Source organism: Toxorhynchites rutilus, chromosome 2 (genome assembly GCF_029784135.1).
Source record: "Toxorhynchites rutilus septentrionalis strain SRP chromosome 2, ASM2978413v1, whole genome shotgun sequence".
NCBI classification, from domain to species: Eukaryota; Metazoa; Arthropoda; class Insecta; order Diptera; family Culicidae; genus Toxorhynchites; species Toxorhynchites rutilus.
The window spans coordinates 40,827,819-40,854,088 of NC_073745.1; the positions used below are offsets into that span (position 1 = coordinate 40,827,819).

The 26,270-nt window shown below is 40.2% G+C and overlaps 2 protein-coding genes across 3 annotated transcripts; one reads left to right on the plus strand and one right to left on the minus strand.

The window, feature by feature from the left end:
- The first annotated feature begins 1,949 nt into the window (after positions 1–1,949).
- LOC129769449 (zinc finger protein 501-like) lies at positions 1,950–12,425 on the plus strand. Of its 2 annotated transcripts, none has more exons than XM_055771732.1 (14): positions 1,950–2,121; positions 2,255–2,724; positions 2,784–2,867; positions 2,925–3,008; positions 3,406–3,489; positions 3,546–3,629; positions 3,688–3,771; positions 3,825–3,908; positions 3,965–4,048; positions 4,106–4,189; positions 4,246–4,329; positions 4,385–4,471; positions 4,527–4,610; positions 12,129–12,425. In XM_055771732.1, the coding sequence occupies exons 1-14, from the start codon at positions 2,090–2,092 to the stop codon at positions 12,176–12,178; spliced, it is 1,479 nt and encodes a 492-aa protein (XP_055627707.1). In that variant the 5' UTR covers positions 1,950–2,089; the 3' UTR covers positions 12,179–12,425. The 2 variants fall into 2 exon arrangements, with proteins under 2 accessions (XP_055627707.1, XP_055627706.1); XM_055771731.1 differs by lacking the exon at positions 12,129–12,425 and adding an exon at positions 4,667–5,521 and having other exon boundaries at positions 1,951–2,121.
- A 7,552-nt stretch (positions 12,426–19,977) lies between these two features.
- LOC129769844 (dihydrolipoyl dehydrogenase, mitochondrial) lies at positions 19,978–22,623 on the minus strand. Its single transcript, XM_055772341.1, has 4 exons — positions 22,402–22,623; positions 22,082–22,240; positions 20,542–21,714; positions 19,978–20,474 (listed from the first exon to the last, which is right to left on the minus strand). The coding sequence occupies exons 1-4, from the start codon at positions 22,441–22,443 to the stop codon at positions 20,319–20,321; spliced, it is 1,530 nt and encodes a 509-aa protein (XP_055628316.1). The 5' UTR covers positions 22,444–22,623; the 3' UTR covers positions 19,978–20,318.
- Positions 22,624–26,270: the final 3,647 nt, after the last annotated feature.

Sequence of the window (26,270 nt, forward strand, 5' to 3'; positions counted from 1 at the left end):
TGACGGATAAAAACTTAACGAATTCATCGCGTTCGAGTTGTCTCAATGTGCAGAGCTGAGTTGGCGATGCGATTGACATCGCCAACATAGATCGGGTTGCTGTTGCCTAATGTGTAGACGGCCGAAGAAACAAAAAACAAGTTGAAAATACTTATGAGTTCGTGATATTTTGAACTAAAATGCACATGAAATCATGAAGTTGCTTAATTTTTAATGGACAGCTATGGTATTGTGACTTCTTTCCATTGTTTTATTCTTAATATTAGTCTTATTCTAAGGTATTAGCTTTTTCGGTGAAATAATGTTCGTTTTCAGACTATCGCAATCAAGTCCTATTGGTTCTACTACTCAATCTATCATAGAAGGAACTGAGTCATTGAGAATTATGAATACGAGTCATGAAGATTATTAATATTTCATTTCGTTTCATTTTTGTGATGCGATGTAATGCCGAATATAATAATATAGTCCTCGCATGATAATCGCTGTCGTCCTCCTAGTATTGATATCATGTTTCGCTGTACAATTGCTCATGTTGCCGCAGCCCGGAAGACACTATCTTAAGATGTCCATTACCCCGTCATATACAGAAGTCATTCGCTAACTGGACTATATTTAACTGGACTTATCCATAACAGGGCGTATGTTAACTAGGCTGCAAAGCAAATATGTATCAATAATAGATGTCATCTTCAATTTGAAGTATTGCATTTGCTATTTTGTAGACCAGTTAGCGAGTAAAATTCGATAATTATATTGATTTTCCGGCCCAATTAACGAACGATCACTTTCCTTGCTTTGATGAAATTTAAGTGATGCATGAAATCTTGCATCTGATAACTTCAATATGTTTACATTCGAAAAAGATCTAGCTAATTTGTTTGATAAAACGAATTATTGCACACAATTTTGTGTTGCATACAGCATTCATGGGAACGAAGTTGAAAGAAAGTGTACTCACGTATTAGCATCACCGGAGCCGAAATTCAACAGATAGCTATTTTATTATTCGCACAGGCACTCAATTATCTTTTGCATTGCTGTTGCCTTGTTGTTTGCAGTGTTTCCTTATTTTTTGGTGCAACGAAAATGTGTATTTGGAATTTGAGGTATTCACGTATTAACGTCGTTTGAGCCCAATTCTCATTATGAATAAATTTTTTAGTAATGAAATTTATTCTAGGGTCAATGTAATGGTGACGAAGTCTCCATCTAACAAGATAAGGCACGCAATCCGAGTCGACCGCCGACCCGCCGTCGAAAGCGACGGTCTCTCACAAGCAAACCTGTGTTCCACCGATTGCCCGGTTAATTTGAAACATAGGAAACGATCCTTTAGTTTAGTCCGATCGAGCGTTAGCGAGCGTCGGACGGCATACCTTTATCTGGTGCATTACGTTTGCTTGACTAATTTGTGCTTTCAAATATGATCAACGCTCCGGTGGTGTTCATACGTAAATACCGCAAATCCCAAATACCTATTTTCGTAGCACTAAAAAATAACAAAACAGTGCAAACAACAAGGCAACAAAAATGCAAAGGATAACTGAGTGCCCGTGCGCGAAATAAAATTGTTATCTATTGAATTTCGGCTTCGGTAACGCTAATACGTAAGTACCAAAGAAAGAATGCATAATACATGATCTACCTTCGCATCCGCTCGCAAAACATACTACTTTTTATTTCTAAATTGCTCACTTGTTTCATTATATCCAATATTGATGTCTCAGGCGAAAGAAATTGCTGGATAAATTTGCTGTCTAATGGTATAGATTATAACATATATCGTAAGAACGATTCTTCGGAATATGCTTTTGCACTCTTAATAAACGTTACATTTTTCGTAGAGTGACCCCCCTATATAGAAATCAAAGACTTAGTCCTACGTCAAAATATTATCCTGGCATCCCTGGTTAAACTGTTTATTTTGCAGATGCGTGACTGCTGAAGCTGTCAATGAAACAATTCAGAGATCCAAAATATACAAGCAACAGCTTGTTCTGCTTGTTCTTAAAGCATAATGTTTTAGCAGTTTTTCGTTATTATTGGACTTGTGAACTATTTGTTTGGATAAATAATAATTCGCTGGATGAGAGAGATGGCGTTTGTTAGCATTAATCTGTAAGTTTATTGGGAAGATGATCAGGAAGTATTTCAAGCAATATTTGTTATTCGTATGCATATCGCAATCGTTAGATTTTGGTTTTATCGCAAATGACACTGATGTTTGATCATATTTCATTTCATTCAACAGTGACCAATGCAGCTTTTGCTCTAACACATGCAATGAGGAATTTCGTTACGCGCTGGTTTCCACTCACGATCACGAGCAGAAACTGAAAGTTATCCTGCAGAAGCTGAGCAGTTTCACTTCTCTATTGAGCAGTTATCCTACTTGCGACAAATGCCACCAAGAGTTGATAACCGTCCACGACTTTCCCGAGAGCTGCTTCCTAATTTTGCCCAGCGCTGAACCGACTGCCATCAAGATGGAACCAGAGTTAATGATTGATGACCTCAAGCTGTCGGATGGTGAAAACATTTTTGAGACAGACAAAAATGGAGAGGAAACCGAAACGCAAATTAAGGACCAGAAAGGAGAGCTTTTCTCTGTTAGCAAAATAGAGGAAGAAGAAGACAATCCATTATTAATTCCAGTTGCAAGAACGAAAACACAAAGAGGATGCAATATGGATGCTCCGAAGAAGAAAGTCCGTCTTGAATGTAAGAAATGTTTCGCGGACGGAGGTTTGATGAAATATTTGATGATTATTCCTTTGTAGGTGAACGTCTCCATCCTTGTCCACATTGCCCGAAGATGTTTATTCGTCCTTTAGCGCTCAAAGAACACATTCGAGTTCATACGGGTTTGTAAAACAGTATAAAACTATAATGTATCATTTAGAAATGTTTTTTCTTTGCAGGTGAACGTCCATATCCATGTCCACATTGTTCGAAGGCCTTTAGCGATGCTTCGAATCTCAAGCTACACATTCGACTTCACACGGGTTGGTTAAAAAGGGGCCTCATTTCCGTTCCCACTTCACGATGAAAACGAAATGAAATGTGTATCCGCGATGACAAAGATGCGGTGCCGACATCTGGATACGAAATTAATTTTCCACGAAAAAAATTGAATAGATAAAAAAATTATCTTCAGATACAATTTTTGTAAGAGATTATTTTCTTATATGAAGAAAACAAAGTTTTCCATTCACATTGAACACTAATTCGGTGCAGAGAAGAGAGAATTTTCATTCAAAACTTCTATTTGAATGGTGTTCATTCTGCCTGAAAACCAGTAAAACCCGTGCCGCTCATTTCGTTTTCACCGTGAACTGTGTACGACAATAAGGCCCCAGATTTTACCATAATTAACCATTTAGGAGTGTCATTTCATTGTAGGTGAACGTCCATATCCATGTCCTCATTGTTCGAAGGCCTATAGCGATCCTTCGAATCTCAAACAACACATTCGGGCACATACTGGTTAGTAAAATATGTTTTAATACAGTGATTCATTCACCAGGGTAACTCATTTGTAGGTGAACGTCCCTATTCTTGTTCCCAGTGTTCAAAAGCGTTTGTGTATTCTTCATCGCTCCGAAAGCACATTCGAACTCATACGGGTTGGTAAGAATGTTGTTACTATAATAAGCCATTCAGCAGAGTCATCTCTTTTTGCAGGTGAACATCCCTATTCTTGCTCGCAGTGTCCGAAAGCGTTTGTGGATTCTTCATCGCTCCGAAAGCACATTCGAAGTCATATGGGTTGGTGGAAATGTTGCACTATATTGAACTATTCAACAGTCGTTCCTTTGCAGGTGAACGTCCCTATTCTTGTTCACAGTGTCCAAAAGCGTTTCTGAATTCTTCAGCCCTACAAAAGCACATTCAAACTCATACTGGTTGGTAAAATATGTTTTACAACAGTGAACCATACAGCAGAGTCGTTTATTTGCAGATGAACGCCCCTATTCTTGTTTACACTGTCCGAGTGCGTTTAGGGATCGTTATACGCTCCGGACGCACATTCAAATTCATACGGGTTGGTAAAGAAACATTTTTCTACAATGAACCATTCAGCAGTGCTATTCCTTTGCAGGTACACGTCCCTATCCTTGTCCACATTGCTCGAACACCTTTAGCAACACTTCGAATCTGAAGCAACACATTCGAACTCATACTGGTTGGTAGAATATGTTTTACTACAGTGATTCATTCAGTAGAGTTGATCCTTTGCAGGTGAACGTCCCTATTCTTGTTCCCAGTGTCCAAAAGCGTTTGTGCATTCATCATCGCTCCAAAAGCACATTCGAACTCATACGAGTTAGTAAAGGAAGTTTTCTACAATGAACTATTCAGCAAGGTTCTTTCTTTGCAGGTGAACGCCCCTATCATTCTTGTCCACACTGTCCGAAAGTGCTAAGGAATCCTTCTACGCTCCAGATACACATTCAGACACATACGGGTTAGAAAAGAATGTTGTCTAGAATGAACTATTCAGCAGGGTCATTTCTTTGCAGGTGAACGTTCCTATTCTTGTCCACATTGTCCGAAGAAGTTTAATCATCCTAGATGGCTCAAACAACACATTCGAATTCATACGGGTTGGTAAAACACGTTTTATTACAATTAATCATTCAATAGAGTCATTCCTTCGCAGGTGAACGTCCCTATTCTTGTTCACAGTGTTCAAAAGCGTTTACGAGTTCTCCAGCGCTTTACAGGCACACTCGAAATCGTCATACGGGTTGATATAGAAAGGGTTGGGTGCAATAATTTCCCTTTTTCCTATTATAGAGGCTTTAAACTTCAAAGTTCATTCGCCTCTTCACTGAAATGAACCATTTGGGATCATTTCTTTCAGATGAACATCCCTATTTCTGTCCACATTGTTCCAAAATGCTTGAGAAACTCACAACGTTGCAGCTGCACATTCGGATACACACCAAGAAGAAATCTTTCGCTTGCGAGTTATGTAAACGAACTCTTAGGGTGGGTTTAGACTAGTGATATATTCATATGAAGAAATATGATGAGATTTATAGAAATCGCATCAACCGTTTACACTAGCGTGAACTTCTATAATGAATATATTCATATCTTCGGTGAATTTATTCACCTGAAGTAAAACTGCATCCAACTTTAGTGATATCTCACCAGTGAGAAATTCACAAGCGTTTACATATGCTGAATTTATTCAAGTTATATATACCTCGAATAATTGTATCATATTTATTCTCACCCGTTTACACCTATTTCACGTGAATAAATCCATCTATAGCTATAGATCTCCCTAATGTAAACCCGCCATTACCCAGTCCTACAATCTTACTATTCACCTCCGCGGTAAGCACAGCCAGATCAAGTTATATCGGGGCCACGATGTAGGTATTATGGTTCACCATCTGAGCAGCAAGGACAGTCAGTTCGTTGACGATACTGCCAAAAATCACTGGTAACCGTGAAGGGAGAGATAACAAGATGCTGAAGAATCTTTTAGTCACTTAACGTTGTAGACAAATAAACTTTGGGTTAGCTAAGACAATGTGTTTTTATTAAGTGTTTCGGTAAGTTTCTTCGGTTTTACAACAGATGACGTTTCCAGACATTCGTTGGAAAGCTACTGTCATTGTGTGTTATTTTCAGTATATGTCAAAAAGTTGGAGCGTAAACAATATAGTTTTCTGCCATTTCGAATATGTCGAATTTCGTACCAACGATAGTGTTTTTGCGGGGATTGTTACTTCATTACTTCAATTTGAAGAAAAAAAATGGGGAAAGTCATCGCATTTTGGTGCAAATTTATGGTGACCATGCTCCAACTGAGCGAATGTGTCAGACGTGGTTTGCACGGTGTAAAGTGGTAATTTTGACTTGGAATACGAAAAAACGTTCCGAACCGCCAAAAAAGTTTGAAGATGAAGAATTGGAGGCTTTACTCGATCAAGATCCGTCACAAACGCAACAAGAACTTGCAGATACACTTGGAGTAGCTCAGCAAACCATATCCGATCGTTTAAAAGCAATGTGAATGATCCGAAAAATAGGATATCCTTTACCGGTGTAATAGGCAATGTCAGTATCGTTCTGGCCAGCCGTTGCGGAGAAGGTATGATGTAGGATTTGTTCAACGATTATCGAGATTATGTCTATAATTTTTTTTCTCCTAAACTCTTCGCGTGAGTAAAGAACCGTCAGCTTATTACAAAGCGCTTCATCGAATTTCGAGAGGTATGAAATAAGCATTTTCTAATTCTCAGGGAATGCGACATCGAAGTCGGCAAATTTTTCGTGATTCAACAAAGCGACGAATTTGTATTCATCTAGTTCCCTAAACCGTTTCGTCATTTCGTAAATATTTTTTTCTATAATCTATATAAACGGCGACAATTGAGAACGTTACTGTCATTCATAAAAACAAAAAAATACAGTAAAGACGATTTTATGTAGCATCATGCTACCGGTTTTGCAGCACATCATGGTTTTATAACGCGTGTTTTATAGGTGCTGTGTCTCACTACCAATAAGTGGAAAAATGTATCTAAGGCCTAAGAAAAAACGAATTTCTCAAACTTGTGGAGTTGACCGGTTTTGCAACTAAGCGACACAATTGCTTTTTTGAGCGCACTATCGAAATGATGATCTGCTTTGAGCTCCAAGGAAGCAAAGCAAGCTTTGGCGTTACGCACGCATTCTACTACGTATTATTCCTTTTTAAGCAAAATTTGATAATGCACATACGGATGTTGTATGTGCAAAAATATTCGCAAAAAATTTGAGCAAGAATACAGTGTTGAACTCATGCATGCATGCGTGAAGACCTCTGGATGTTGTAAAAGTTTTAACCAAGGCGCTTGTATAAATGTATAACAGGTGAAGCAACATCATCACTTCCAAGAGAAGGGGATTACGGTTTGTGGAGCGGGGGTTGTTTGTTTTGTTATTGCTAGGATACGCCATTTTTGCATTTTCACATGCGAGAGTAGTGGATGAACTGGATGAGAATGAAATTCTACAAAATCATCCCGTCTTCTTCACATAAATTCGCGAAAGCCGAACAAAGTAGGCATCGTTCGAGTAAGCGTCGCAGCAGTTTGTAGAGAGCCGCCGTTTGCGCAACCGTTATGGCGTCTGCTGATGCTATTGATTACCAACAGTCCTCAAAGACACCATGGGTTGTTTTCTTTCGGCCCAAGGAGAAATCGTTGAGAACTCTTGACATTTCAAGAGATTTGCTGCGTAAGTATCCGGATGTCTTGATACGTAAAGAGAGACCGGACAAACTGCGTGTAGAAGCACCGACTTTTGATGTGGCGAACAAGATTGTTGACCACGAGATTTTCAACAGGGAGTACCACATTTACATCCCTTCTCGAGATGTGGAGATAGAAGGCGTAGTCTCCGATGCGAGTCTGAGTGTTGAAGAATTGAAAAAAGCATCGGGTTGTTTTAAAAACTCCCTAATTGGTGAGCTTGTGAAGATTCTGGATGTTAGACAACTACATGCAGCATCTTTGGAAGACAACCAAAAAGTCTATAAGCCTTCACACTCGTTTCGGGTGACTTTCGCTGGTTGTGTTCTCCCGAACTATGTGAAAGTAGATAGTGTTTTTTTTTCCGGTGCGCTTGTTTGCACCGCGGGTCTATAATTGCACCATCTGTAAAAATTTGGGACATTCTTCCAGCCATTGCGGCAACAAGTTCCGCTGCGGTAAATGTGGTGAAAAACACAGTGAGGATTCTTGTACACAAACAGTGGAAAAATGTATCCACTGTGGCGAGAATCCTCACGCACTACAGGAGTGCCCAAGGTACAAACAGCACTCCGATAAAGTGAAGCGTTCTATCACAGGACGCTCCAAGCGGACTTATGCTGAAATGCTCAAGGCCGCATCAGCCGCTCATGATGAAAACCAATTTTCGGTTTTGTCAACTCAAGAATTGGACTCTGATTCTGATGAGGATCACACTACGGTTGCACCAGAATCTTCGACAAAGGATGATTCTCAAAAAAGAAAACTCTCTTCACCAATGATGCACCGTAAGAAAGCTAAAATGATCCTCAGAAGATTGTCTAATTCCAAGGATAATGGTAAAAAAACTAATCCGAAGATTCCTTCTCAGCCAATTCCTGGTTGCAGTAAGCATTATACGCCGTTACCAAGAAGAGAGAGAAACAAAAACGCTGCCCCTCGATCTTCTCGTAGAAAATTCGCGTCCAATCGAGGATTGATAGCTTTTTCGGACATTGTGGACTTTATATTAAACACCCTCAATATTCAAGACCCCCTTAGAAGCCTTATTTCTGCCTTGCTTCCATCTCTGAAGTCTTATCTTAAGCAATTGACTGTTTCATGGCCCCTCCTTGCATCAATCATATCTTTCGATGGATAATTCACCTAACGTAGTAGGAGATATGATCAATGTGCTACAATGGAACTGCCGTAGTCTAGTGCCTAAACTAGACTCGTTCAAATTTTTACTTCAAAATTATGACTGTGATATATTCGCCCTTTCTGAAACATGGCTTTCTTCTGATACAGAACTCAACTTCCACGATTTTAACATTATTCGCCTGGATAGAAATGATTCTTATGGAGGAGTACTTTTGGGGATCAAAAAGTGCTACTCTTTCTATAAAATTCCTCTCCCAGCTCTATCAGACGTCGAAATTGTCGCGTGTCAAATAACGGCAAAGAATAAAGAACTTTGCATAGCTTCAGTATACGTTCCTCCAAATACTAACATTAGCCGTAGTCAACTTTGGAATCTAGTCTCGATTCTCTCATCCCCAGTTCTAATACTGGGTGACATGAACTCCCATGGTACTGGGTGGGGTGATCCTTATGATGACGCTAGAGCGGCTATTTTTTACGATTTATGTGACGATTTCAATTTGACTATCTTGAACACTGGTGAAGCGACACGAATTCCAAAACCTCCGGCTCGAGAAAGTCGACTCGACCTATCTTTTTGCTCAAGCTCGCTATCATTAGATTGTCAGTGGAAGGTCATCAATGATCCCCATGGTAGCGATCACTTGCCAATCAATATATCAATCAAGTGTAGCCCGCAATCCACTGAACCATCTCGAGTTCCATTTGATCTAACAAGGAACATCGAGTGGCAAAAATTTGCAACGGCGGTAACAATTGGTGTCGAATCAATAGATATACTTCCACCATTGGAAGAATATCGATTTTTTGTAGATTTGATGTATAAAAGCTCATTGGAAGCACAAAAAAGAAAAGTTCCAAGTGCTCCGTTTAAAAGAAAACCAGCCACTCCTGGCTGGGACGACGAATGCACAAAATTGTATTTGAAAAAATCTGATGCTTTCAAAGCTTTTCTTAGACATGGAACATCCACACACTTCGAGGAATATTCAAAGCTTGAAATACAGCTGAAACAATTAATTAAAGCAAAAAAAACGCGGTTACTGGCGCAATTTCATTGAAGGTCTTTCTCGTGAAACCTCAATACGTACCTTGTGGAGGGTAGCTCGCAACATGCGTAACCGCTCATCTACTAACGAGAGTGAGGAATACTCCAACCGATGGATATTCGATTTCGCTAAAAAGGTCTGTCCAGACTCACTTCCAGCCCAACATATTCTTCGAGAAACGTCTCCAAGCGGTGGACCTCTGGACAGACCATTCTCAATGCTGGAATTTTCTATGGCTCTTCTTTCATCGAACAACTCTTCAACCGGAAGCGATATGATTAAATTCGTTCTTCTAAAAAATCTTCCCCATATCGCGAAAAGACGCATGCTAGACTTATTCAATACCCTACTAGAAAACAACATTGTGCCACCCGAATGGAGACAGGTCAAAGTAATAGCAATTCAAAAACCTGGCAAACCAGCGTCTGACCATAACTCATACCGTCCGATTGTTATGCTCTCGTGTATTAGAAAATTGTTGGAAAAAATGATCCTTCGAAGACTCGATCAATGGATCGAGACAAATAATTTGCTATCAAGTACACAATTTGGGTTTCGTAAGAGCAAAGGAACAAACGATTGTCTAGCGTTGCTTTCTACGGATATTCAACTGGCCTTTGCGCACAAGGAGCAATTGGCTTCAGTATTCTTGGATATTAAGGGAGCTTTTGATTCGGTTTCCATAGAAATTCTGTCAGACAATCTGGACAGATGTGGACTTCCTGGAATTTTGAATAACTTTTTGTACAATTTGTTGTCAGAAAAGCGAATGAACTTTACCCTTGGACAACTGACAACTTCCAGAAATAGTTATATGGGTCTACCCCAAGGCTCATGTCTGAGCCCCCTTCTTTATAATTTTTATGTGAAAGATATTGACAGTTGTTTGGCAGAACAATGCACGCTTAGACAGCTTGCAGATGATGGTGTGGTTTCCGTCAGAGGTCTCCATGCCGAAAATTTGCAAAGACCATTGCAAAATTCCTTAGATAACTTGTCTTCTTGGGCAAGGAACTTAGGGATCGAATTCTCGCCGCAGAAAACCGAACTGGTAGTGTTTACTCGAAAGCGGTTCCCAGCCCAATTGCAACTTAAGCTTTTGGGCAGAAGCATTACCCAATCATTGACTTTCAAGTACCTTGGTGTCTGGTTTGATTCAAAATGCACTTGGAATACCCACATTACGTATTTGAAGCAAAAATGTCAAAAGAGGGTCAACTTCCTCCGCTCGATTTGCGGCACGTGGTGGGGAGCTAATCCGGGAGATCTCATAACACTTTATAAAACAACTATTCTATCCATTCTGGAGTATGGCTCTTTCTGCTTTCTCTCAGCAGCTAAAAGTCACCTTCTAAAACTGGAACGAATTCAATATCATTGTCTGCGTATAGCTCTTGGCTGTATGCACTCAACGCATAACATGAGTCTCGAGGTTCTGGCAGGAGTAACTCCTCTACAGAACCGATTCTGAGAACTTTCTCTCAGAATACTGGTGAAATGCGGAGTCACGAACACACTTTTGATTGAAAACTTTGAAAAAATTCTTCATCTAAATATACAATCTCGGTTTATGAGAATTTATTACCACTATATTTCGTCAGATATTTGTCTTCCATCGTTTACTCCAGACCGTGCTCACTTCACCATCAGCAGTTCCTCAATTGAATACGATCTGTCGATGAAACAAGCTTGGGATTTCAGCAATAATACTTGGGATTTCAGATCAGCTTCGACCAACTTTCATTCCCCGTATTTTTAACTGAAAGTACCAAAAAGTCAATTGCATGAAAAGATACTTCACTGATGGGTCTCGCCTCAATGGATCCACTGGCTTCGGTGTTTTCAATGAAAATTCGAGCGCCTTCCGTAAACTGCAGGAACCTTGTTCCGTTTATGTTGCTGAGCTGGCAGCAATCGACTTCGCATTGGGGATGATCTCCAACAAGCCTGCAGACCATTACTTCATTTTCTCGGATAGTCTCAGTTCGCTTGAGGCTCTCCAGTCGATGAAAACTAGTAGGCACTCATCTTATTTCCTCACAAAAGTGAGGCTGCAGATGAGTGCACTGATCGAAAGATCTTATAAGTTAACCTTTGTATGGGTCCCCTCTCATTGCTCAATTCCTGGCAATGAGAAAGCGGACACTCTCGCAAAGGTGGTTGCCCAGGAAGGCGAATTGTTTGATAGACAGATTTCATACGATGAATTTTTCCAATTACTGCGTCAGAGTTCCCTCTTGAGTTGGCAAACTGATTGGAACACTGGAAGTCTTGGGCGGTGGTTATATTCAATTATTCCAAATGTTTCTTCGAGAGCGTGGTTCAAAGGTCTGGACGTAAGTCGTGACTTCATTCGTGTAATGAGTAGACTTATGTCCAACCACTACTCGCTAGATGTGCATCTCCACAGAATAAATCTTGTTCAAAACAATGTCTGTCGGTGTGGAAACGGTTACGATGACATCGATCACGCAGTTTGGCAATGTACGGATAATTACGCAGCCAGAGAGTACCTTTTGAATGCCCTTAGGGCCCAAAGAAGACAACCCTATGTTCCTGTTAGAGACGTGTTGGGAACTCGCGACATCTGCTATATGCAGTTGATCTATATGTTTGTGAAACGGACTAGCATAAGAATTTAATGCTTTTGTGTGTTTTTTTTCTTTTTCGTTATTAGTTTGTTTGTCTTGTCCCCTCATCTCACCGTCGCCCACCCTCGACAGATAGTCGAACACCAGATGCTATCCCTGGTCTTTATGTACAATGCTACAGTGCGTGCGGCAACTCTCGGTTGAGACAACGATACCTCATATCCAAATCCCTAACCTGATCCATCCCACAAAAATTGTTGCCCCTCTAACCTCGAGTAAACCGCGAGTAATCGGTCGAAACCTACTAAACATAGATTTAAGTTGAAATTCTGTAAAAACAAATCATGAATTAGTGGCTCCGCAAAGCTCATGCGATTGAGCCTTACAAATAAATGAATTGGAAAAAAAAATCCAGCTTTTCGAAACCGTTGTTTCACCAATGTTTGTACACCAGATTTATTTCCGGACATTACAATAGCGCCATCATAGCTCTGGCCACGATTTTGTCAGCATTAAGACCAAAGTACGCATCTCTTTCATATGTAGTTCACTGTGTTTGCTCTGTTCCACTTGAAGATAGAGAAAAGTATTTGGATGATTGCTGGTTCAGATGAAAGGTTTGAACCCAGCAGTCATTACTGCTTATTTCATAGCGTGAAGGTAGTGTTGCGTGTGGGATGCGTGTGTAGTTGAATGCAGCTATCACATTACATTCTTCACGGTGGGTTCCACCAAAATAGAAAATAAAATAAGGAAATTCATGATAACATGGAAATTACAAAAAATAACGTTCGATAATTCCTGAACCATGTGAAATAATACACATTTTTTTTGAGAATGTCTACCTGTCCTATGAACAGTTTGAACAGGCGGACGAGACGACTCTGCAGAATACAACAAATACAACAAAATTAAGATGGCTCAAAAGGGACCTTTCCTTCATCGGATTTTGCGATTAGCAACCCTTTTGGCCTTTCATTTTTACCATTCTTATTTATATTAGACATTCCTTCAGTTTTCTGAAAATTTTCCGGTTTTGCTCTCCACTATATTGATCTACGGGAAGAGACGAATACAACAAAATGAAGAAGGCTAAAATCGGGCCATCCCTTCTTCTGGTTTTCCGCTTACGAACAGATTTGGCTTTCCATTTTTATTTACATAATAGCTGACCCGGCAAACTTCGTCCCGCCAAAAATTTTGTTTTTTGTCATAAATACCTTCAAACATTCACGTTTTCTTACTATGAGAAAATTCATGGGTCCAATCACAGAACTGTTCATTGATTGATCTTCTGTTCGTCTCCGTTGAATTTGCTTTTTACTATAAAATTCCTAGTATTTGTAACAAAACTCATCATTATAGTATCAGACTATTTTCAGACACAATTCTCGTTCATGATTTTTCAACCTCTTGTAAATAACATGTTTCTCCGTTACGCGGAATAAATGTTTTATGCAGAAAATATGATAGAAGAAAGGCAGCCCTAAATCAGACAATTCTTTCCTCGAGTTCTGCTCTTATCGACACATCTGGCGATCCTTTTTATTTGTATGGATAGAAGAAGATATAGGAGTGCGTTTCATCACATTAAAATCCATTTCCAGTTTCGAACAAAGATCAATTTCGCTAGCGCAAACATCAAATGGACTAACAGCACTTGTCACTAGGTAATTGTAGAACATATGGGAATTTAATTTTCAGAATTTTCCCCTTTTCCTTCAGAGTTTTCCGAAAATTTTCAATTGTCATGTTTGGTTGAAATATGTGTGATATTTTTATGGGACCCCCACTCCGTTCCAGAGGAGAGAGGGGTGTCATACCATTATACAAACATTTCTCATACCTAAAAACCCTCACATCCCAAATTGTGCTTGATTAGCTTTCGAGTTATGCAGAAATTTGTGTTTCATTTGTATGACAGCCCACCATTAGAGAGCGGGAGGAGTGTCTAACCATCATAGAATATTTATTGCATCATAAAACCTCCACATGCCAAATTTGGTTTCGTTTGGTTGATTAATTCTCGAGTAATTCAGAAATTTGTGTTTCATTTGTATGGCAGCCCCCCTTAGAGAGGGGGGTGGAGAGTCATAGAAACACTTATTGCACCCTAAAACCTCAATATGCCCAATTTGGTTTCATCTGCTTCATTAATTTTCGAGTAATGCGGAAACTTGTGTTTCATTTGTATGGCAAACCCCCTTTAGAGAGAGGGGTGGAGAGTCTAACTACCATAGAAACATGTACCCTAAAACCTCAATATGTCTAATTTGATTTTATTTGCTTGAATAATTCTCGAGTAATGCAGAAATTTGTGTTTCATTTGTATGGCAGCCCCCCCTTAGAGAGGGGGGAGGGGTCTCAAACTATCACGAAAACCTTCCCCGGTCCCAAAAACTCCTACATACCAATTTTCATGTTGATCGGCTCAGTAGTTTCCGAGTCCATAAGAGTCAGACAGACAGACAGAAATCCATTTATTTATATATATATATATATATATATATATATATATATATATAAATATATATAGAAGATAGATAGAAGATTAGATATAGGCTAACAGTGCGAGGTTCAAGGGATGTTCATGAACTGGGACGAAACGATCTCCGTTATCGCTTGGATGTAGTCAATCTTAATATTACTCAAAGATGTTTAGTCAGGACTTTGAGAGTCGACTCATTGTCGTTTGCTCAAAAGATACCCTTTTAGGAGAGTCATTTTTAAGGAAATTAGCGACGAACATGTTGTCGTCCGCACATTTGCTAAACAATGATTCTCTTAACGCCGGCAGCGCTAATTCGGTTTATTTGGTTTGTCGCCGGCCGCTCTTGACATTATCGGGAAATTACAATCTGTTAAGTTTTACCAATCTCATCGATAGTTCTCATAGGTTCTCGACTCTGTTCACTCACTGTCATGAAATTCCGGAGTATAGTATGTATAGTAAATGAGTGCAATTTTTCATTCATCGTGAAGAATCGTATCGTCTCTTTCGTCTACAATGATGTCAGGGCAAAAGTACTTATAAAATCATAAAAAATGTTGACGTGATACTGAAGTACTGTCGTCGGCTACTGAGCGATACTATGCTCACATCACCGCACCACTTAGGGCTTAACGTGATTTGGTCTGCTGAACTAAACAAATTAAGGAACTTCGTAAAGGAACTCATACCTTCGTGGAGGGATATGCAAAGAGCTAGTGTGACTATAACTTATTCTCTGAGTGTTGGAACTGGAGTGCACTACACTGCCGTTCTACGCATAGTTGTCCATGTTCCAAAATCAGCAACTGAGAAAAACGCAGTTTTCTAGCATTTTTGACGTAGGACTACGTCTAACCGGAAGATATAGGGGGTGAAATGAAAATCTAGGCACTGAACAAGTAGGAAAAAATGCAAGATTTGGAGCGCTTATAACTCGAGCATTTCTCAATAGATCGCAAAGGTGTTTGCATCAATTGATAGGAAATATATCTACGCATCTATCATAACGAATAACATTTCATTTTTCTTGATATAAATAATTGAATAATTGTGAAATATCAAGCATTGTCCAAATGCACTATGTGCCCATTTTTGATTGGTCCATTTTGTGCTCCTCAAATCGTACCGACCAAAACGGGCAACCGGAGCAGCAGCGAAATAGAATGAAGCACGATTGGAAAGGAAAAAGAAAAAAAAATGAACGAAACATTGGTCGCAGTCTAAGGGTGGGTTTAGACTAGTGATATATTCATGTGAAGAAATATGATGAGATTTATAGAAATCGCATCAACCGTTTACACTAGCGTGAACTTCTATAATGAATATATTCATATTTTCGGTGAATTTATTCACCTAAAGTAGAACTGCATCCAACTTTAGTGATTTCTCACCAGTGAGAAATTCACAAGCGTTTCCATATGCTGAATTTATTCAAGTTATATATACCTCGAATAAGTGTATCATATTTATTCTCACCCGTTTACACCTATTTTCACGTGAATAAATCCATCTATAGCTATAGATCTCCCTAATGTAAACCCGCCATAACACATGCGTAATTCTCGAGCCAGCCAGTCAGCTTAAAAATCCCCGCTCCGCTGCCGTAACGATCATTCTCATCCAAACCGTACACCACATCGTTTCGCATCACATCACATCAACAAACCAACACAAGCAGCCATGTCTGGACATGGTAAAGGAGGAAAAGTGAATGGAAAGGCAAAATCCCGCTCGGACCGTGTTGGTCTGGAGTTCCCCGCAAGGGTAGCTAGGCCGAGCGCGTTAGTACCAGTGCACCAGTCCACCTAGCCGCCGTTATATAGTTTCGGCCGCCGAAGTGATCGAGTTAGCTGGCAAAGCTGTTCGCGACGATAAGAAAACCCGCATTCAGAATAGACCACATTCGGTTCGGTAGACATCAAGACAACAACAGGCAGTTGCAGCGAGTGGCGAGTGGCAAACGCAATCGCAAAACGGCAGCAGGTAACAGAAGAAACAAGTTTGTTCTTTGTACAAACTGCTTTGGTGGCAAATCCAGAACAAGGCGGCATCGAGGGCATTCGAAATGGTTTTTTTTCAAAACCACGAGTACTAAGTTTTCTTAATTGGAACCATTCCATAAAACACGGCGCTTTTCAGTGCCATTAAACCTTCCAAAAGAGAGTTTACGAAATACAGTTTGCTTTCTAAAACAATATCCCAAATAATAATAAAATACAAATTGATTTTTTCATAATTTGTTTGCCAGGATATGATGAGTATGAGAATTTGGCAGTTGTTCTGAGCTTATTGATGGTTGGGGACTTTCCCGATAATTCAATTTTCACCGATTCTTAAATTGCTTCTTGATTGAAAGTATAGTTATTTACATTTAGCTCGACATTTAGCTAATTGGACGGACCTGTAATGCGACATATTTATTTGGACTTTTTTGTAAACAGAGTTCGGGGTCCAAATTATGACACCACATTGAAAGTCGACACTGGACCACTGTCATCGCAAATGTTCAATTACAGGTTAAAATCGCCTCCAATGCGACACTGAGTGGTGCTTCGGCACGTCGCATTAAATATAATTCACTGTACAACATGTCACAAGCTGGATGGGAAGAAATTTTCCAACTGTGAAAGCTGTGGCGAGTGGCAAACGCAATCACTAAACAGGAAGGTTTAGCCGAACAAGATGAGGATATCGAGTGATAACAAAACAATAAACTCTTTAGATTAAAGATAATTTTGTGATCCTGAAAAGGACCCTTTTTAGCCTACATGTGAATCCAACGAGCGACCAAATCGTAATGAATGTATTTTTTTGCCATCACTGCCTTTTAACGCTCATTCGTTCGTCTCGTTGGACTCGCCCCTTTGGCTGAGTCTGCCGAATTGTCTCTATCCTGTGAGCGTGTAGCGCTAAAGTACAAAACGCGCGGATCCGCTGAAAAATATATCATTCTTTTTAAAACCGTAAAACAGCGTGGTTGTATGGCATCGTTTCACATCAACGGATTGGTGCCGGAGCACCAGTATACCTAATAGCGGTTATAGAATAGAGGAGTGCTCGAGTTGGCTTGCAAAGTTGCTCACGACAATAAGAAAACCCGTCTAAAGAACAGAGCACATTCGGTTCGGTGGCAACAACTAGTTTCAGCGAGTGGCAAACGCAATCCCAAACCGGCAGCAGGTAGAAGAAGGAAAAAGTTTGTTTATACGAACTGCTTTGGTGGCAAAACCAGCCACCGTAAAACACGGCGCATTTCAGGGCCATTAAACCTTTCAAAGAACAGTTATTAAAAGTTATTCACAATACCAATGCATTCTAAAGTGACATAATATGACATATAATATGAACTGATTTATTTTGTTTATGCTTGTTTTTGAACTTATTGGTAGTTGGGGTCTTTTAAATTGATCATTCATTTTTCACAAACCCATGCATGGTTTCCGAATTAAAAGTGGCTTCAAATTACAACACATTGTATGCAGGATGGCATTAACGAATTTTCTCGGTAGCAAGAACTGCTTTCTTTGGTTGATAACTGATGTTGAAAATTGACTGATGTTACATCTGCATTGTATAGAAAAATAACTAAGGAGCAACATGATGAACTATGTATTTCCTGCTGTTCTGTTCTTATTTTAAAGGACTTTAATCCGAAGGTCATCCGTCCCTGTATTTACTGTTGGTTTTTCAGAACGCTTATAGCTCGTTTATTTCTCGACAGATCGTAGAGTTCGTCTCCAAAACCTCAGTTCTTTTTCATTTTTATTTACTTTGTTTGCGGAGACTACAAATCTTACAATTCATTCGTCTCTGAAACCACAGTTTAAGGTACGGTAATGTGCTCAATAGGGAAATATATGATAGTGAATGAGCTGATGAGCACCTATGCATTCCCTATCACAGCCATCATTTTGATTGTACGATATGTGCATACGTCGAAAGATGCCCGGCGTTGAACATTTAATAAGTACAAAGTCTTCAGAAAAAAATCAAGAATCAACTATAAGATAGTGAGAAAAATTGAGAAAATTTGTAAAACACAACACCAAAGGTTCTTTTCAGAAACCCTAACATGTTCGTAAAGAGTAAACAGTAAACTAATCCATTTTCAGGTAAATAGGTAGGTATTCACGTAGGGGGAGAAAATAAAACAATATATTTAAAATATATATTTAGCAAAAGCTGTCCCCTTTGTATAGTCCTACGTCACTCCGGTTATGTCCCCGACATTACCCACCCGTCTTTTTTTTTCTACCAGAAGCTTTGAGCATGTCAATTTAGTAATACATCTGTTTTTTTTTATAAGCAGTAGACTATTGTTTAATGAAATGTGACAGGATCTTCTCACTGTATCAATCAAGAGCTTGATTACGAGTTCAAAAATTCATGATGAGACAGTTATGCCTAGAATATCAACATGGGACAATTGAACTTGATGCAGTTTTTTGAAACACTGGGAACAAATCATAATTTTTTTTTCTTTTTTTGCATGAAAACATCGTTTTATAAAGAAAGGTGAAATTTGCGAAAAAGTAACTAGTGATAACTATGTGTAAAACTGCAGTTTCATAGCATAAAAGAGTAAACACAATTGGTGCCGTAGCAAGTAGCATCGGTATGTAATATATGTGTCGCCTAGTTGCAAAACCGGCCAACTCCAAGAAACATTTTACAGGAAAGACGATGTTTTCTTCAGAATCATGCTCCCTGTTTTGCATCACATCATGATTTTCAAACGCGTGTTGTATAGGGAATTGATCGATTTTAGTGCTGTTTCTCACTACCAATAAGTGGCAAAATGTATCTAAGTTCTAAAAAAAACCGAAAACACGAATTTCTCAAACTTGTGGAGTTGGCCGGTTTTGCAACTAGGCGACACATATGGCAGTGATACCGCTTGTAAATCGCACAGTGCTGCAAGGGCAGTGAGTAATCTGCAATACCTTTGCCGAATATTAATCTCATTGTTATTAGGCATTCGTTAACAAGGTGTACACGTGTGTGGTTAAACTTTTTTTTAAAATTTGTTTGAGAATTAGTTCGTTCTTCCAAACCAGAAATGAGTGCATTAGCCCTGCTGCAGGGGTGACATGAAATGATTGTACTTGAACCGATTCATTTATTACGGATCTATGGAAAAAATACATGGTGGGACAGTTATGCCTATAATATCAACATGGAACCATTGAGCTGGATGTTGTTTTTTTAAAAGCTGGGAATAAACAATTAGTTTTTTAGTGTTTTCCGGAAGATTATGCAAGAAAAAATCGTTTTATAAAGAAAAGTGAAAAATGTCGAAAAGTAACTTGGGACAACTATGCGTAGAATGACAGTACAGTAGATCAAACCAATGGTCGCGGTGATGCAAGGCAGAAGAAGAAGAATATGGAGTTCAAACTGTGTCCAATGTACATTTCGGTAATGTTCAGCCATCAAAAGTAAACTTATATATCTAGACAATAATTTAATAGATTCAGGATGCCTCCTCATACAAAATTGCTTGTGTTCTCTCTTCTGGAGTTTTAACTTATGTACGGATATAAATTGCCAATATTTTTAGTGTTTCACTAGATAGTACCTGCTTTTTTTCATTTATGATAATAAATAATGATATTCTTCCCAATTACATTTTGCGCTAGTGTGTTTTTTTACTTCCCATCACGATAGGGATAAACGAAGAGAATCACGCAGATGTACTTTACAAGCACTTACGATCACGCCTGCTGCTGGCTCTTAGCTAGTAAATAATCATCATCGAGGGTCCGCCGCTATCTTACACACTTACTTAGAAATTGATCGGTTTGCCAAAAGTGGCAGCCGTATGCGCTTCCCGCAGAGCTTCCGCGCAGGTTGGATGAGCGTGACAAACGCGGGCTACGTCTTCGGCGGACGCACCGTACTCCATGGCAAGGGCAGACTCGTTGATCAGCTCACCGGCAGCCTGCGGAGGATGATTATGGGGTTTAGGTTCGGCAGAAGTGAAATGTGAAATAGAAATCGATACTTACTGGGCCTATAATGTGAACTCCGAGCACGCGATCGGTTTGCTTGTCAGCGAGCACTTTCACGAAACCCTCGGTATCGTTGTTGGTCCTCGCTCGGGAGTTAGCTGCGAAGGGGAACTTTCCTACGTTGTACGCCACGCCTTCGTTCTTCAGTTCCTCTTCGTTCTTACCGACCCAAGCGACCTCGGGATGAGTGTAGACCACGCTTGGCACACAGTTGTAATCGATATGAACGTGACCTCCCAGCATTCCTTCAACGCAAACGATTCCCTCGTCTTCCGCTTTGTGGGCCAGCATGGGACCGTGGATGCAATCGCCGATTGCATAGATACTGGGGACCACGGTTTGAAACATATTGTTCACCGGAACGCGACCACGATCGTCTTTAACGATTCCAACGTTTTCGAGACCCAAACCTTCGGTGTAGGGACGACGACCGACGGAAACTAGCAAAACGTCGAATTCCAAATCATGTTTGCTGCCATCCTTAACACTTTCCACACTAACAGTAACACCGCTTCCGGTTTTGGACGCGCTCATCACTTTTGTTCCCAGCAGGAATTTGAAGCCTTGCTTGGTCAGAATTTTTTGGAAGCTCTTGGAGACATCCTGATCGATTCCGGCGCCACCAATCGAGGTTAGGAATTCGATGGCTGTCACTTCGGATCCCAAACGACACCAAACAGACCCAAGTTCCAATCCGATCACACCAGCTCCGATCAAACCCAACCTCCGTGGAACCTCTTTCAGTTTCAAGGCTCCCGTCGAGGACACGATGATTTCCTCATCGACATCGATGCCCGGGAACGGAGTCACCTCCGAGCCGGTCGCGATCATAATGTTTTTCGCGTTGACAACCTCCTCGCTGCCGTCGGCTTTCTTCGCCACCACCGTATTCGGTCCGGTAATGGTGCCGAGGCCATTGATGTGAGTTACACTGTTCTTCTTGAACAGCTGAGCTATACCACCGGTCAACGCTTTGACAGCTTTCGTCTTCTGACCCATAAGAGCGTCAAGATCGAGACGAATGTTGTCCACGAGAATGCCACGCGAGGCCAGATCACCCGAATGTGCCATGTGATAGTAGTGTGAATTGTTTAACAGGGCTTTCGACGGGATGCAGCCCACATTCAGACAGGTGCCTCCCAGGGTATCATTCTTTTCTATGCAGACGGTCTACACAATGGAAATGAATGTTTTGATTAGAAATATTATTACGCAATTATCATAACCTATCTAGAATGATTGCTATGAATATGGATAGTGTTATTAAAAAGGGTCATCAATGAAATAACAACAGGCAGCTGCATCGAGCGCAAATCAATATCGGAAGAGCAGCCTTGGTATTATCTATGCGACCGACCTCCCTTCCGAGGCGATATGACTTATAACGTAAACAAAAACACCACAATGAAAAGGAAAGCAGGCAACAAGCAAACGGTCAGCCGAATGACGCAAACAAAAATATTCACGCACTCGTGAATATCTCTCGCACGTCACGTCGCTGTTTATTTGCCTTCTCCTCGGCTGTCATTCTACTCACCTTCATGCCGAGCTGAGCTGCTTTGATGGATGCGACATAGCCTCCCGGTCCGGACCCGATGACCACCAGATCGGCATCGTGTGTGGTCGAGTAGAAGCGGCCATACAACGCTCCCAGGATGGATCCATGGTTGCGAAGACTGGCGGCAGCGGAATTGCCCTAAGCACGGAAAGTACAACAAACACACCCGGTTATTATTGTTCGCTAGAGAAAAATGAACCACTGTGTCGCATGTCAAACTGTCTGAAGACCAGCTTTTTTCTGTAGTTGTCTTTTGTTGCATAATCGATTTTGCTTCCTAATCGCTAGCACTTACTTACCTTGGCAGCAATATTCAACAAATGCCGGATGTTGCACTGCATTATGCTGGTATATGAATCGTTCTATTACACGTTTCGGCGGAAACCGGTTAAAATCGATTGTTGAAAGGGAATGACTTCTTATTTGGCAGTAGCAGAATAGCACTTCCAGAAACACCACACCGCCTAGCTTCGTTGAATCCGTCGACACTCGAACGACCGAAGTTTGCTCGCGATTGACGTTTGCGAAGGAGAAATGGAACACCGGCCGATGATTGCTTAAGCGGGGGGTAGGAATGTGACTTTTTGGCAACGCCGTAAACCCGTCCAATGTTCAAATAAGGGCCATCCATAAACTCGGAAAAGTATTATTTTATAGCGAATTCGTTTTTGTTCAGTTTCAACCCCAGTGCCGCACCAATTGCTGTCAAAACGTTTTTTTAATCGCACTCAGTGTCGCACTGGTTCGCCCCGAAAGCTGTTAGTTTCGCACTGAGATGTTTCACAGGTTAGCACTCGGGTTCACCAATACAACTATACTGAACTCTCAAGTTCCGAGTATTGTTTTAGGAAATCAAAAAACAAAATTATTAAAATGGAAAACCTGCTGCTTTTGCTTTTGTATTATTGCAATCGTAATCCAATTCGGATTCTGATTTTGAAGAGTATATTCGAGTAGACGGCATTAAGCTACGTGTGCTTTCATTGGGAGGCGAAAATAATGATGGATATTCAGGTGGAATAAACCTGCTTTCAAAATCAAAATTATGAATGAAAATTTACTTACTAACGTATCGAATATTTATTTTATGTGATGAAATAAGACGTTTTTTTTCGATATCGTGGAAACATATTGTGTCTAATGATGATTTTATATTATAATAGTAATTATTTGTGGAACAAACAGGAAATACATCGACAAATTATTAAGTGAGTGTCAGAACTACATGTGTTAGGTAATCAAACAATATGAAGTAAAAATTTTCATTCAAACTTATATATTTTTACACGGCACTTGGCCCTGCTGATCTGATAGAGAATAATTTACCTCTAATCGCCATCAGACGTCGACACCGTACATTTGTCATCGCAAATATAAACAAATCAGACTATATAACGCACACCAACAAACCACCGCATTCGTGAAACTGAAAACGTTTTTTATTACAGAGTCAGTTTGGCACTGACTCAGTTTAAAAACGAATTCGCTATTAAACTCATCATCAGGGTTGCCATAAAAAATCTGTGTTTTTGGTCTTTAAACATCTCTTTATCTTAGTTATTTCTCAGAAAATCTGTATTGATATCTGTATTAAATTTATAAGTCCAATTGTGAAGCATAATCTTTTTTTTATGTGTGTACGAGCGTCGTCGAGCGTAACGAGCATGAAAATTCGACAACAGTGTATTCGTTTGATACATTATTACACCAGTAGCTCACACATATAAACAAGATACATTTCATGAAAGTGACGAAAAGTTATGAGGTAAAAAAGGCTTTGCGATGTTTTGATCTATTTTTTTCAGTTTTGGAGATGACGATTTACTTACCTCAAATAACTAGAAAGTTCGAAACCACACAGTCAAGTAAACCTTCATTCTATAGTAGATGATAGTGTGTATTCCTATTTGTGAAAAAGTTCAAGAACTGTTTTTTAAAAATTCGATTAGTTCAAAAATTGCTTGTGGGGCAAAGGTGCGCAGTGGCTGTGGGGAAAAAGTTCGCACTCGCCGGGTCTGCTAGTTTTTTTTTCCAATTCGTTTATTTGTAAGGCTCAATCGCATAAGCTTTGCGGAGCCGCTAACTCAAGTTTTGTTTTTACAAAAATTTCATCTTAAATCTATGTTTAGTAGGTTTCGACCGATTACTCGCGGTTTACTCGAGGTTAGAGGGGCAACAATTTTTGTGGGACGAGTCAGGTTAGGGATATGGATATGAGGTATCATTGTCTCAACCGAGGGTTGCCGCACGCACTGTAGCATTGTGCATAATGACCAGGGATAGCATCTGGTGTTCGACTAGCTGTCGAGGGTGGGCGACGGTGAGATGAGGGGACAAGACAAACAAACTAATAACGAAAAAGAAAAAAAACACAAAAGCATTAAATTCTTATACTACACCGTTTCACAAACATATAGATCAACTGCATATAGCAGATGTCGCGAGTTCCCAACACGTCTCTAACAGGAACATAGGGTTGTCTTCCTTGGACCTCAAGGGCATTCAAAAGGTACTCTCTGGCTGCGTCATTATCCATACATTGCCAAACTGCGTGATCGATGTCATCGTAACCGTTTCCACACCGACAGACATTGTTTTGAACAAGATTTATTCTGTGGAGGTGCACATCTAGCGAGTAGTGGTTGGACATAAGTCTACTCATTACACGAATGAAGTCACGACTTACGTCTAAACCTTTGAACCACGCTCTCGAAGAAACATTTGGAATAATTGAATATAACCACCGCCCAAGACTTCCAGTGTCCCAATCGGTTTGCCAACTCAAGAGGGAACTCTGACGCAGTAATTGGGAAAATTCATCGTATGAAATCTGTCTATCAAACAATTCGCCTTCCTGGGCACCCACCTTTGCTAGAGTGTCCGCCTTCTCATTGCCAGGAATTGAGCAATGAGAGGGGACCCATACAAAGGTTATCTTATAAGATCTTTCGATCAGTGCACTCATCTGCAGCCTCACATTTGTGAGGAAATAAGATGAGTGCCTACTAGTTTTCATCGACTGGAGAGCCTCAAGCGAACTGAGACTATCCGAGAAAATGAAGTAATGGTCTGCAGGCTTGTTGGAGATCATCCCCAATGCGAAGTCGATTGCTGCCAGCTCAGCAACATAAACGGAACAAGGTTCCTGCAGTTTACGGAAGGCGCTCGAATTTTCATTGAAAACACCGAAGCCAGTGGATCCATTGAGGCGAGACCCATCAGTGAAGTATCTTTTCATGCAATTGACTTTTGAGTACTTTCGGTTAAAAATACGGGGAATGTAAGTTGATCGAAGCTGATCTGAGATTCCAAGTATTGCTTGTTTCATCGACAGATCGTATTCAATTGAGGAACTGCTGATGGTGAAGTGAGCACGGTCTGGAGTAAACGATGGAAGACAAATATCTGACGAAATATAGTGGTAATAAATTCTCATAAACCGAGATTGTATATTTAGATGAAGAATTTTTTCAAAGTTTTCAATCAAAAGTGTGTTCGTGACTCCGCATTTCACCAGTATTCTGAGAGAAAGTTCTCAGAATCGGTTCTGTAGAGGAGTTACTCCTGCCAGAACCTCGAGACTCATGTTATGCGTTGAGTGCATACAGCCAAGAGCTATACGTAGACAATGATATTGAATTCGTTCCAGTTTTAGAAGGTGACTTTTAGCTGCTGAGAGAAAGCAGAAAGAGCCATACTCCAGAATGGATAGAATAGTTGTTTTATAAAGTGTTATGAGATCTCCCGGATTAGCTCCCCACCACGTGCCGCAAATCGAGCGGAGGAAGTTGACCCTCTTTTGACATTTTTGCTTCAAATACGTAATGTGGGTATTCCAAGTGCATTTTGAATCAAACCAGACACCAAGGTACTTGAAAGTCAATGATTGGGTAATGCTTCTGCCCAAAAGCTTAAGTTGCAATTGGGCTGGGAACCGCTTTCGAGTAAACACTACCAGTTTTCTGCGGCGAGAATTCGATCCCTAAGTTCCTTGCCCAAGAAGACAAGTTATCTAAGGAATTTTGCAATGGTCTTTGCAAATTTTCGGCATGGAGACCTCTGACGGAAACCACACCATCATCTGCAAGCTGTCTAAGCGTGCATTGTTCTGCCAAACAACTGTCAATATCTTTCACATAAAAATTATAAAGAAGGGGGCTGAGACATG